General features: G+C 41.0%; 1 protein-coding gene across 1 annotated transcript in view; it reads left to right on the top strand.

The window, feature by feature from the left end:
* The first annotated feature begins 8,880 nt into the window (after window positions 1–8,880).
* The window catches only part of Myo95E (Myosin 95E), a 57,717-nt gene continuing 53,643 nt past the window's right edge, over window positions 8,881–12,954 (top strand). Inside the window, exons 1-2 of the mRNA XM_089639894.1 lie at window positions 8,881–9,051; window positions 9,615–9,744. Coding sequence (XP_089496020.1) covers window positions 9,637–9,744 — 108 coding nt within the window. The 5' untranslated portion in view covers window positions 8,881–9,051; window positions 9,615–9,636. The remainder of the gene's footprint in view (window positions 9,052–9,614; window positions 9,745–12,954) is intronic.

The raw sequence follows: 12,954 nt of genomic DNA, 5'->3' as shown, positions 1-12,954 counted from the left end.
TGTTTAAATTTCCTTCAGAGCGAGCCCTGAATTCTTCTGATAAACCAACCCTTGAAATTGTTTCAGATCTGGCACCTTTAGCGAAGAATCCGTGCTTTATATTCATTCTATCTTTTGTCAAGCTTTTAATTTTGAAGTTATTGGTTATATTAGTTGATTTACTCCCATCTTTGTTGCTTTTCTTGGATTTATGAAACAATGTCTGTTTTTCACTAGTTGGAGGATTTTCCTTATTTTCTGATTTTGTTTTCTTTCTGAGTTTGTCCAAACATTTTTTTGTTTTTCTTTTGCGGACTTTGCAATACCTCTTTTCAGGCGATAGCGTATCCATTTTGATTGAAATTATTAGTGATTTATTGTTTTGTCAAAATTATTTGACATCTTTGAATCTACCGCCACCGCCGTAGGCCGCAGTGCCGTAGGCGTGTTCCAATATGTCCCGGCATAGGATCAAAGGTGGGAAAAATGTACCTACTTTCAAAACGGTAACATAAAAGAATATCTCAAAATAAACTACGGTAAATATTTCCCCAGTGAGTGGTTTATTTATGTATATCCCTAACCGCCGCGCATTTAACAGGTACAGATTATGGAAAGTATACTTCGTTTCAATTTAATTACTACAAGAAACAACTAATTACGTAGGGAGAGATGATAAAAGATCAATTAGAAAGCATCGTAATTACGTTATAATTAAATCAACGTTTAAAATTTACCTTATAAAACGATCCATTTTGGAATTTTTTAGTGTGTAGTGACTCTTTAACTAGCCGAAAGTTTAATGTCAACCTAAATAGGATGAAATTACTTAATTTACCCGAACTAAGAACCAAATAATCCATTTTTGTTTCTGTAAACAGTTGTTTCTTTTAGTAATTGTTGAAACCGAATGTAATTTTCATAATCTGCCCTAAAAGTGCGGCGGTTAGGTAAATAATTACCTAAACTAATCATATCAAAACAATATATAGCTTGTAAAAATATTGTAAAACTGAGAATTTCTAAATTCGCAGGTACGTATAAATGGTAAAAAATTTCCGCGGAGAAATTTTGTCATGTTGATATGTCCCTAGGTATCCATGTGACTTGAATTCACAGAAAGGCCAAAGCAAACACGTGCGCCTGCATCTGTGACTGTGATTTTACACGCAGACGGAGGCGGCAGTCGGATATTATTAGACCTTAAGTATTTAGTAAAGAGCCTTGCCGGAAATCGCAATAAAAATTTAGAAAGCCAACTCAAGCAATACACCCATTAGTCGGCAGATTTATCTCTAGACCCTCATTAAGTAGTTATTCTGAAATGGGAACGTTAAGCCAGCGACCCGGCAATAAAACAAACCTTCGCCCAAGGCTGGGCTAAATTGTAATTGTTTGAAGGTCATATTTAAAAACGTAATTTTAAAATATTGAACATTAAGTATAAATCTAGATGTAAGAGTAATTGTCAACTTAGATTAGAAATTTAATTGCAACCAGATATTAATTATGTGTATGCATGCATAATGTTAAGATACTTAAATATAAATTAAGATTTTGAACCGTTAGTTAATCGGAATCAGCCAGACAGCGCAATCTAGCGGTGAGAATGGCGATGCCAGCGCCACGGACTCGAGAAGACGCACCGAAGTGGTGTAAAGCGGAACCACGATAGTTCCAGCACGGCACCACAGGCGTGCCACAGTCGCCGGATCGCGCGGGTGGATACAACTGATTCAGCTCTGCCAGTCACGCTCTCGCCTCTCAGGAGTCACCATCTCGCGTCCGCCGAGAAACCTCTTGCCCTCCCCCTTGGAGCGGTCACTGAGGCTTCTCCCGTAACCCCGCGAACTTCCGCCCAGGAAGCCAGAGTGGTCGCCAGACTTCCGCCCAGGAAGCTGCCCTCTCAGAAGTCGCTGCCTGCCGACTCCGCCCTTCGGAGCCGTGGCCCAAGCTGAACTGATTCCGCCCTTCGGAACCAGCCCAAGTTGCCGCTTTTTGTGTATCAGTGATAAGTGCGAACGTGGAGTACGCGGTTCCAGAATCATCGTAAAGGGAAGTGCCTGAACAATTTTTGCATATTTATCTCGTAACGTGACCCAACTTTTAAGACATTGAATGAACAATAATTTAGGATTAAGAAAAAGGACAATTAATTTTAAGAATTACAATTTAAAACTATCATTAAGCTAGATTAAGACTAACCCTTCTTTATACATTTTTTTTAAATAAATTTTAATCGTGTTCGAACTTAAGTAACTTCTTTTTTTTTGTACTCGTTCCTCCTTATCTTTTACCTGAATAATATTAATTATTAACTTCCCTTAAGTAGAGTTGTAACAATTGGCGGCCCTGAACGTGGGGCTTACCGGCTTTTAGGCTGGTAGAAGTATAAGTGCATACTTCCGATTCCCGACCCTGAGATTAGAGCAATTAATTCAAAAGGAGGAACGATTTTCATAATTTGTAAAATAATTTATTCGCCCACAGCCTTGTTAGAATCTAGGATAAGATTTTCAGGTTATTTATAATTTTGTTTAATTTTAAGTGGCAATTTTGATTTATGTTCTACAGTATTTTTTTCGTCTCTATAATATGTACATCCGGGTTTAATACTTCCCATATCAAAAGAGTATTTGGCGCCCAAAAATCTTAGTAATAGTTTAGGTACAGATTTGTTTTAATTTAGGTATTGCTTTTTTTATTAATTTAGGTGTAGTTTTAATTAATTTAGGTATTGATTTTTTTATTAATTTCGGTATAGATTTTTGAAAATTAAATTAAGTATATATATTTTTAAAATTTAGGAATAGATTTTAATTTTAGACAATTTAGAATATTTTGAACAATGGCGTCAGCTAGCACCCGGACTACGCGAGCGGCCACAGCAGAAGTTAGTCAGGCGGCAGGAGCGGTAGAAACTCTCCCACAGCCTCCCCCAAGAATGGAGAACAAGGGTCAGACCACGTGCCAACCGAGACTTCTTGAAGACCGATTTGGAGGTCTAGCGGAAGAAGATCCGGAAGTATTTATTTCCGCGTGCGAGGAGTATTTTAATTGTACAAGCTGCTCACCTGCAACGAAGGTCGAGAAGGCAGTTAACAGGTTGCAAGGGGAAGCGCAAAAATGGTGGCTGCCACATTCACGCGGACGGTGGAGTTGGGAAGATTTTACAGCCCAGCTACGCAGGCGCTACGGCGTAGATGGAGCCAGAACATCGCTCATTGTCACGTTGTATGGGGATCAACAACGGAGCAACGAGAGTGGCGTATGCTTCTTACGACGGAAGCGAGCCGTTTACGAACGCGTTTTTGGACAAGCGGGCATGGACGAGTTGTGCCCAGAGCTGATAGGGCTGATGACGCCCCGCTACAGGGAACTGCTGGAGGCGGGCCTTATCTTCGGGGCTTACACGATGGAGACTCTTACCTCGCGTGTTAACCTCATAGATTTTCCAAAGGAGCCACTATTCCGTACGCCGCCACCCCAACCTCAGGAAAGGGGAGATAGACGCGGTAACGACCGCGATAGAAGAGAACCGCTAGACCCCTGGTGTCAATTTTGTCCAGGGAGACATTGGAATAGAGATTGCCCAGAACGTCTGCCCCGCAGGGCGGGAAACTGGCAGAGCCCGGGCGCCGAACAGGTCGGACAACGTCGCGCCTAGGGCCCCCAGATTTTTACCAGCGTACCCCACGAGAAGGGCGAACTGGACCACAAACCACTCAAGAGTCTCCTCAATGTTCCTTTGCCTACGTTCCAGTCAGGGAACCCCCACCTCACACGCGCGCGCCCATTACACCGGATAATGCCTTTACTATTGCGCAATTTAATTTCACACCTCAAGAGCCGCTGGCCGGGCCAAGTGGCCTGGATATGTACTCAGTCTCTACTACGTTAGACGGAGCACCCGATATATTGCAAGAAAACACCCAACGCGCACTTCTGACGAATATTACGCAACATGAGTTTAACCACGTGCCGCCGCTAATAAGTACGTACAGCCCAGATATACCTAACCAAGCGGTCATAGTATCAAATATGCCCGAGATGGAAACTCATTCCACATATCCAACGTGCAACACAGCAACAGCCGAATGTGTTACCCTCATGCCTCGTATTCGAGTTAAGATTCAAGGGCGAGATTTCGAAGCACTCATCGATTCGGCAGCCTCCCATAACCTCGTAAGGGCCGAACTAGTTTCAGTCGATAAATGCGAGAAATCATCGCTTAACACAATAAACTTGGCCCACGCATCCGCGTCAATGGCTATTTTAGCGAAGACAACACTGCACTGGACCATACAGGAAAGGGAGCTCGAAGATAATTTCTTGGTTATAGACGGATTACGGGAAGCCCTAATCTTAGGAAACGCTTGGCTTACCGCTCAGAGAGCCGTGGTGGACTTCTACAGGGGATGTTTGCACTTTGGCCATGGCGAACGGCTGAGTACTCACCTAATCCCACGACGCCAGCCAACCAGTCAAGGGAATGCTGAACTGCCGGAGATACCTAACCTCCCCGACGCCCAGAAACGGGCAGTTACCAATTTATTGACTGAATTCGAAGAGCTTTTCCGGCCATATGCAGGGCCAGCGCCTCTGCAACCACATGTCATTCACCTAAAGGATAAAAACCCAATTCGCATTGCCCCGCACCGGTTGTCCGATGCAAAGAAGAAAGCGTTATACGATCAGCTAGAAGGAATGCTGGCGGATGGAGTGATAGAAGCCAGTAGATCGCCATATTGCTTCCCCGTCGTGATGGCTCCCCGGAAGGGACGGAATGGATTCCGATTTTGCATTGATTATCGTCGTTTGAACGACGTTACCGAAGGAGAAATATCACCACTACCTATTATCCACGAAACACTAAAGGATCTCGGGACAGCCAAGGTGTTCACCACCTTAGATTTAACGAAGGGTTATTGGCAGGTGCCGATGGACCCAGAATCGAAGCACCTGACTGCGTTTGCTACCCCTGATGGTGCATGTTACCAATTTAGAGTTATGCCTTTCGGGCTCAAGGGCGCCCCAGGAACGTTTCAACGTCAAATGAGTCAAGAGGTACTTGCCGGCTACCTTAGAGAATTTTGCATGGTTTATATTGACGATGTTGTGATATTCTCTCCCGACTTACAAAGTCACCTGTACCACCTGAGGCTGGTCTTCGAACGACTCCAACACTTTGGGCTCCGTTGTGCCCCAAAAAAATGCAACCTAATCGCTGAAAAAATCGATTATTTAGGCCATACGGTCAGCGCCAGGGGTAACCAACCACAACCTATTCATGAGCAAGCGATAGCTGCCGCCACGCCTCCCCGGACACGAAAAGAGCTAAGAGGATTTTTAGGATTATGCAACTGGCTGCGGGAGTACGTCCCTCGATTTTCGGAGCTAGCATCCCCAATGACAGACCTGCTTAACACACGTAGGAACTTCCGTTGGACCCCAGCCGCCCAGGATGCCATGAAGAGGATCCAAAAAGCGCTTAGTGGCCCGCTCACGCTGGCTCGACCGGATTTTAGCCGAGAATTTATTATTCAAACGGATGCGAGTAAGTTTGGAATATCGGCTGTGATGTACCATTCCCGCCCAGATGGAGGGAGAGACGTTATTTCCTACGCTAGTGCAAAGTTTACTGAAGCCGAACAACGTCTACACTCAAACGAACAAGAAGCGTTGGCAGCTGTATGGGCGATCAAGCGATATAGGCCATATATCGAAGGTAGACACTTCAGACTTCGGACTGATAACCAGGCTCTAACGTGGCTGCATAACGCTAAGGACCAACGAGCCAAACTGATGCGCTGGGCGTTGCTTCTTCAGGAGTTCGACTTCACGCTGGAACATTGCCCAGGGAGGAATAATGAATTACCCGATGCCTTATCTCGCCAGCCCAGCGATACGTACATAAATCCCGACATAGAGGAATTGGACCGAATGATGTACCCCACGCGCGACTGCGGCACTGAAGAATCAGGTGCTCAGGTGATGCACGTGGAAGTCGCTCAGGAGAGCGACTCCCCACTCCAGGAGGTGGAAGGCCAGGACCGGGAGAGCAATGACACGCCGATCAACTTAGCCTTAACAGAAGAAATCAGAGAACGACAGAGAACGGACCCAGAAACTCAACATAAACTTAGGCGGCTACGCCAAATTAGCGCACGACATGCTCCCAGTGCACAAGATCGTCGCTACATGCGAAGTTACGAGCGAATGGGCGATTACCTCTGGAGAAGAAGGAACCACAACGAGCCCCAGTTGGTAGTACCAACCAGTATGATTAGCAAAGTTATCACCGCCTACCATAATAGTTCTGTGGCCGGACACCCGGGAGCAAGGGAGACCCTTAGGGCGGCTCAAGCCCACTATTTCTGGCCTAACATGCGCACTGATGTAGAAAAACATGTTCAAGCATGCATGGTGTGCTTAACTACACGAGCCCGGCCAAGACGCCCCGCGGCTCCTTTTGGCAGTACCCAAGCTTCAAATCCGTTCGAACTCGTGGCCATCGACTTGATGGGACCATATCCCACGACCGCCAGAGGGAAACGATTCATCTTAGTGGTTACGGATCTCTTCACTAGATGGGTTGAAGCCTTCCCGATTCGTTCGAGTAAAGCCCCGCAGTTAGTAACGCTGTTAGAGACAGAGGTTTTCAACCGATTCGGTTACCCTCGAGCCTTGCTCACCGACAACGGTCCCCAGTTCAGAAACGCCTTGTGGAGCCAAGCCATCGAGCGTTGGCAATGCCTGCATTGGACTACAGCCATATACCACGCCCGAGCAAACGTTACGGAACGGCGCAATCAAGAAATAAAAAAAGGATTACGAATCTACCTTCAAGGACAGGCTCACGCGCAATGGGATACCCATATACCCACGCTCCTCGGGGCCCTGCGTGGCCGCCAGAACGCCGCCACAGGGATAACACCTAGCCAAGCTCTTCTAGGTTACGACCTCCCCCGACCCGGCGAGTGGATGGTGCACACGTCTGATGAATTTACGAACCCGGCAAGTACCGCACGCCAGCGCGCAGAACAAGACCAAGCAATCAGGGACTCCCAACGAAATTACAGTGAGGGCTATGCCCCGCCGGTTGAAGAGAGATATAACTACGAGACGGGTCAAAAGGTCTTTATGAGGGAACACCCTCAATCAGACCTGGCAGCGGGATTCCACGCGGGTTTTGCCCCCACGTGGAGTGGACCTCATAAAATTCTAATACCTACAGGCCGAGGCAATATCTACTGGATCGAACGCAGAGGGAAACCATGTAAGGTACACGCGGACCAACTGCGTCCAGCACCCAGGCCAGAAGGACAGACGCCAAGCGATACCTAGTTTTTTATATAACTTATGCCAATATCAATATCATAATAATGTAAATTTAGGTTGTTAGGTTAATATCGTAGCAATAGTAAAGTTAATAATAGCTAATAAGTTAATTATAATCTCCCTGTGAATTCAAGTCAAACAAACCGGGGGCGATTGATATGTCCCTAGGTATCCATGTGACTTGAATTCACAGAAAGGCCAAAGCAAACACGTGCGCCTGCATCTGTGACTGTGATTTTACACGCAGACGGAGGCGGCAGTCGGATATTATTAGACCTTAAGTATTTAGTAAAGAGCCTTGCCGGAAATCGCAATAAAAATTTAGAAAGCCAACTCAAGCAATACACCCATTAGTCGGCAGATTTATCTCTAGACCCTCATTAAGTAGTTATTCTGAAATGGGAACGTTAAGCCAGCGACCCGGCAATAAAACAAACCTTCGCCCAAGGCTGGGCTAAATTGTAATTGTTTGAAGGTCATATTTAAAAACGTAATTTTAAAATATTGAACATTAAGTATAAATCTAGATGTAAGAGTAATTGTCAACTTAGATTAGAAATTTAATTGCAACCAGATATTAATTATGTGTATGCATGCATAATGTTAAGATACTTAAATATAAATTAAGATTTTGAACCGTTAGTTAATCGGAATCAGCCAGACAGCGCAATCTAGCGGTGAGAATGGCGATGCCAGCGCCACGGACTCGAGAAGACGCACCGAAGTGGTGTAAAGCGGAACCACGATAGTTCCAGCACGGCACCACAGGCGTGCCACAGTCGCCGGATCGCGCGGGTGGATACAACTGATTCAGCTCTGCCAGTCACGCTCTCGCCTCTCAGGAGTCACCATCTCGCGTCCGCCGAGAAACCTCTTGCCCTCCCCCTTGGAGCGGTCACTGAGGCTTCTCCCGTAACCCCGCGAACTTCCGCCCAGGAAGCCAGAGTGGTCGCCAGACTTCCGCCCAGGAAGCTGCCCTCTCAGAAGTCGCTGCCTGCCGACTCCGCCCTTCGGAGCCGTGGCCCAAGCTGAACTGATTCCGCCCTTCGGAACCAGCCCAAGTTGCCGCTTTTTGTGTATCAGTGATAAGTGCGAACGTGGAGTACGCGGTTCCAGAATCATCGTAAAGGGAAGTGCCTGAACAATTTTTGCATATTTATCTCGTAACGTGACCCAACTTTTAAGACATTGAATGAACAATAATTTAGGATTAAGAAAAAGGACAATTAATTTTAAGAATTACAATTTAAAACTATCATTAAGCTAGATTAAGACTAACCCTTCTTTATACATTTTTTTTAAATAAATTTTAATCGTGTTCGAACTTAAGTAACTTCTTTTTTTTTGTACTCGTTCCTCCTTATCTTTTACCTGAATAATATTAATTATTAACTTCCCTTAAGTAGAGTTGTAACAATGTTTATACGATTAAAAAATATCAATCTAGACGTTCCGGTACGAAAGGTATGAGCTTGCAATCATGAAACGTGAAGCAACCCCACAAATGCAGAGCTTTTTCGAGCACCCTGCCAGCAGCGGAAAAGCTTCGACCGAAACAAACTGATGTAAATGGGGAGCTGTCAAACGCGCTCTTGATTGAAGGGATGAAAAATTATTGACAAATTTAGTCATTTAAAATTTATCCATGAAGCACAAATATAGGATAAAATGGCAAATTAGGTCCTTACCGAAAATGTGGGATATTTAACCCGCCTAATGAGTATTCATAAGGTTAGTATTTTTAGTTAAATGCACCATGCAGCACTTAATTTTACAAACAAAAATATTATTTTATTCGGGTGTATTATATTATTTTTACTTGAATTGAAGCTTTCTTAGCTAATTATACATTTGTTTTCCATATTCACGTAAATTCTCCTAGTATGCCTGTTACTTTTTGAATTAAAACCCTTCGTACATGTACTTGGAAAATTACATTGAAGTAATGTAGGTACTCACTAGGTTACATAGTCAAATCGTGCAAATAATCTCTCTTTCACCGTAGTTACATTTAACACAAATACTAAAGCTATTACTATTTTAAGCAGATTAAGATAGACTATCATTCGATTGATTCTCTCATAACTTCCCTTATTTTTAATATTCAATTTTACACATCATATTATAGGTTAGCTGCATTACACTGTGGCACTGTGGTTAGAAGTTTGATGATTGTTTATTTAAATAACTGCTAATATTCCAAATTCAAAGGTTCTATCACTATCATTTATTTATGTGGGTACTGAATGTATTGGTTCATTTGTTTATTGAAGAGATTGTATTGATGTTTGTAGGTATGGGTAAGGGAGTTTCGCTATGTTGGAGCCAGAAGTTGGGCAGTGCGACTCGGTGCTGTTGAGTCCCTTATCAGAAGATGCCTTCATACACAATATTCACATCCGCTTTAAAAGAGATATTATTTATGTAAGTGCACAAAATCTATAATATATGATATCACATAATTAGTGAGTTTATTAAAAACAAAATAACTGAAAGAAATTCTGTATGGTTAACCCATGTGCTGCCCGAATACATTCACCGTTTCAACTAGCGTACGCTAAGCTAATTCAGAGTATAACTTGTTAGTTGAAATAGTCTTTATGGCTTTCCACTTTAAGGCTTTTTTTACAAACTCATTAGTGATATCTAAAGCATGTACTTGATAAATATTTACATATCACTAATACCTACAAATAAATAAAGTGATAATATGGTAACACGCACATCTCACATTATTTATTTGGGTTTCAGGAAGGTATCTCCAAAATTTTTGATTAAAAAATATTATTCTGTATTACTATTTACTTGCATTTGATTTTACACTACATTTTAACTATCTTCAACTTATATTTATTTATTATTTTATTATTTTTTTCATGGAAAATTGTTGAGCACGGCGAAAAACAACGGCACATTAGGTTAACCATAGTATAAATATACAATTCTTTCATTAAGTCTTAGTTTTGCGTTTGACCAAATACAAAAGTTTTTATCATAGTCATAGTGGAGTCGAAAAAAAATTTTCTTAGATCGCATATTGATTATGTCAACGATTTAGAATATTAAAAATAATGCTTCTTTATACCACTCAGCAATCTCGTACAAGCAGCAATCCACACAGCATCCTCAAAGAAGTAGTCTGGGTGGACTTAATGTACAAAAAACACCCCAAAAGAGATACAACGAATTAGACACAGATTTTTTTATTTATTTTTTTTTTTATTTATTTATTTAATACATGTTACATTATTATGAAATTTACATAAAGTAGATATAATGAATCACCATACTAGGCGGCTGCCTGTTTCATGGTGACCAATTGAGTGTAATTAATTTGTATGAAATATGAAATCTAGTGTAAACATATGAAATTAGTAACTATAGATGAAGCTAAAATTTTGGAAAAATTGTAATATAAAGTAGAAGATAGAAATTAGAAAGGAGAAAGAAGTAAATTAGCATTAGATTGTAAAAATATACATAATTATATATATAATTTTTAATATGTGTGCATGCAAGCACACATGTGTATATAGCAGCAGACATACCTATATACATATAACAGCACATGTATACATACACCCATATGACGCATCCTCACGCATATAAACAATATATACACCTCTATCTGAGTACTTGGAATAGGCTACTAACACTATAACAATCACACATCAAAAAATCCCCGAGCGCTTTCCTGAAACTGTCGTATTTGGCTATTGATTTTATTTCTAACGTTAAATTATTGAATATTTTTGGAGCAAGAAAGTTAAATTGTCTTTGTGCCATTGAGGTTTTTATTGGGGGAATAGTATAATTCGATTTGTTGGAATATCTTGTATTATGGGTCGATTCAAAAATATTTTTTTTCGTATGTTTGAATTTATAGTAGGAGGATATGTTTTTGACGTATAAGGATTTTATGTTGAGTACTTTGAAGTCGTTAAATAAGTCCTTCGTGGGGTGAATATAGTGTACTTTGTAAATAGTCCGCATTATCAATTTTTGAGCTTTAATTAATGGATCTAATATCGTGTTAGAGCATCCTCCCCAGACTATTATACCGTAAGATATAATTGATTGGCATAAAGAAAAGTATACCGTTTTTAGTGTATTTTTATTAAGAATATTTCGTAATGACCTGAAGATATATGCCAGTTTCCGTATACGGTTTGTAACATTTATTACGTGATCTTCCCATCGTAGTTTATTGTCAATTATTACACCCAAATATTTAATGGAATCTACTCGTTCTAGTGGATTGCACAGACAACTAGAGTTATCTCTACAAGAATGTATTTTTAGTGTATGATTGATTGAAGGCTGACTCGGAATATTAAGACTAAACGTTATATATTTCGTTTTAGTTATGTTTAAGGTGAGTAGATTATCATCCAACCACTGTTTAATAATTTGCAATGTTAGATCCGCTCTGTGAAATGTTTCTTCCCATGTCTTCCTTTTTAGTACTAGGGCAGTGTCATCGGCGAAAGTGATTATATTGCCATCAATAATAGATAGTTTACATAAGTCATTGATATAAATGAGAAAAAGTGTGGGACCGAGTACACTGCCCTGTGGCACACCAAAGTTAATGCTAGTTGAATGGGATGGTTTATGCGATGGTAGCTTAACACATTGCTTTCTGTCTGTGAGGTACGATTTGAACCAATCAAATGCCTTATTCTTTATTCCGATTTTTTTGAGCTTGGCTAGAAGGATTGGATGAGATACTGTATCAAATGCCTTAGCTAAATCCAGAAATATTGCCAGACATTTATCACCTTTGTCTAAGGCTTGTGTTATATGTGATGTTAGTTCTAAAATAGCTGAATCTGTATTGAGTCCTTCTCTAAAGCCATACTGGTTTGACGAGAGTATGTTATATTTTGTAAGATGGTCGATAAGTCTTTTTTTTACTATTTTTTCAATAATTTTTGATAGTGATGATAATAAAGAAATTGGTCTGTAGTTTGTTATGTCAGTAGGATTTCCGGACTTAAAAATTGGTTGAACTAGGGCAAGTTTGAGTTTGTTTGGGAATTCACCTTTAGTGAGACTGAGGTTTATGATATGTACTAATGGATGGATTATAAAGGGTTCAACTTTTTTTAGTATAATTGAGGAAATTTTGTCATGATTGCACGAATGAGAGGGCTTTAACTGTCTAATGGTTTGAGAAATTTCATCGTAGTTGGTCGGGTTTAAGGTGAGTATATTATCTGTTTCACTGGCACATTGATTGATAATGTCGGCAAGGACATTTTCATCGGTTGATGTCTTATTTAAAATCTTTGATGCTAGATTTTTACCGATATTGCAAAAGTATTCATTTATGTGATTGGTCACAGTGTCTGGATGGTCATTTAGGGAGGTGTCTTGGCCGTTGATGTTTAATTTATTGATTGGTTGTACTGGGTGATCAGTGTTAGATATTTCTTTGACGATATTCCAAATTTGTTTGTTATTATTACCGACTCTGGACAGTTTTTCTTTGTAGTAGTTTTCTTTTGTGGTTTTAATGATATTATTACATATATTTCTGTACTTTTTATAAAATATTTGGGCTTGAATGTCTGGATTATTGAGTAAGTTTTTGTGAAGCTTGTCCCGTTTTTTAATACAAAAAATTAGGCC

Source organism: Hesperophylax consimilis, chromosome 14, assembly GCF_061612785.1.
Source record: "Hesperophylax consimilis isolate HC1 chromosome 14, BYU_Hcon_1.0, whole genome shotgun sequence".
Lineage (NCBI taxonomy): Eukaryota > Metazoa > Arthropoda > Insecta > Trichoptera > Limnephilidae > Hesperophylax > Hesperophylax consimilis.
The sequence above is the reverse complement of the archived record's forward strand: the minus strand, read 5'-3'. Positions and strand labels throughout refer to the sequence as shown.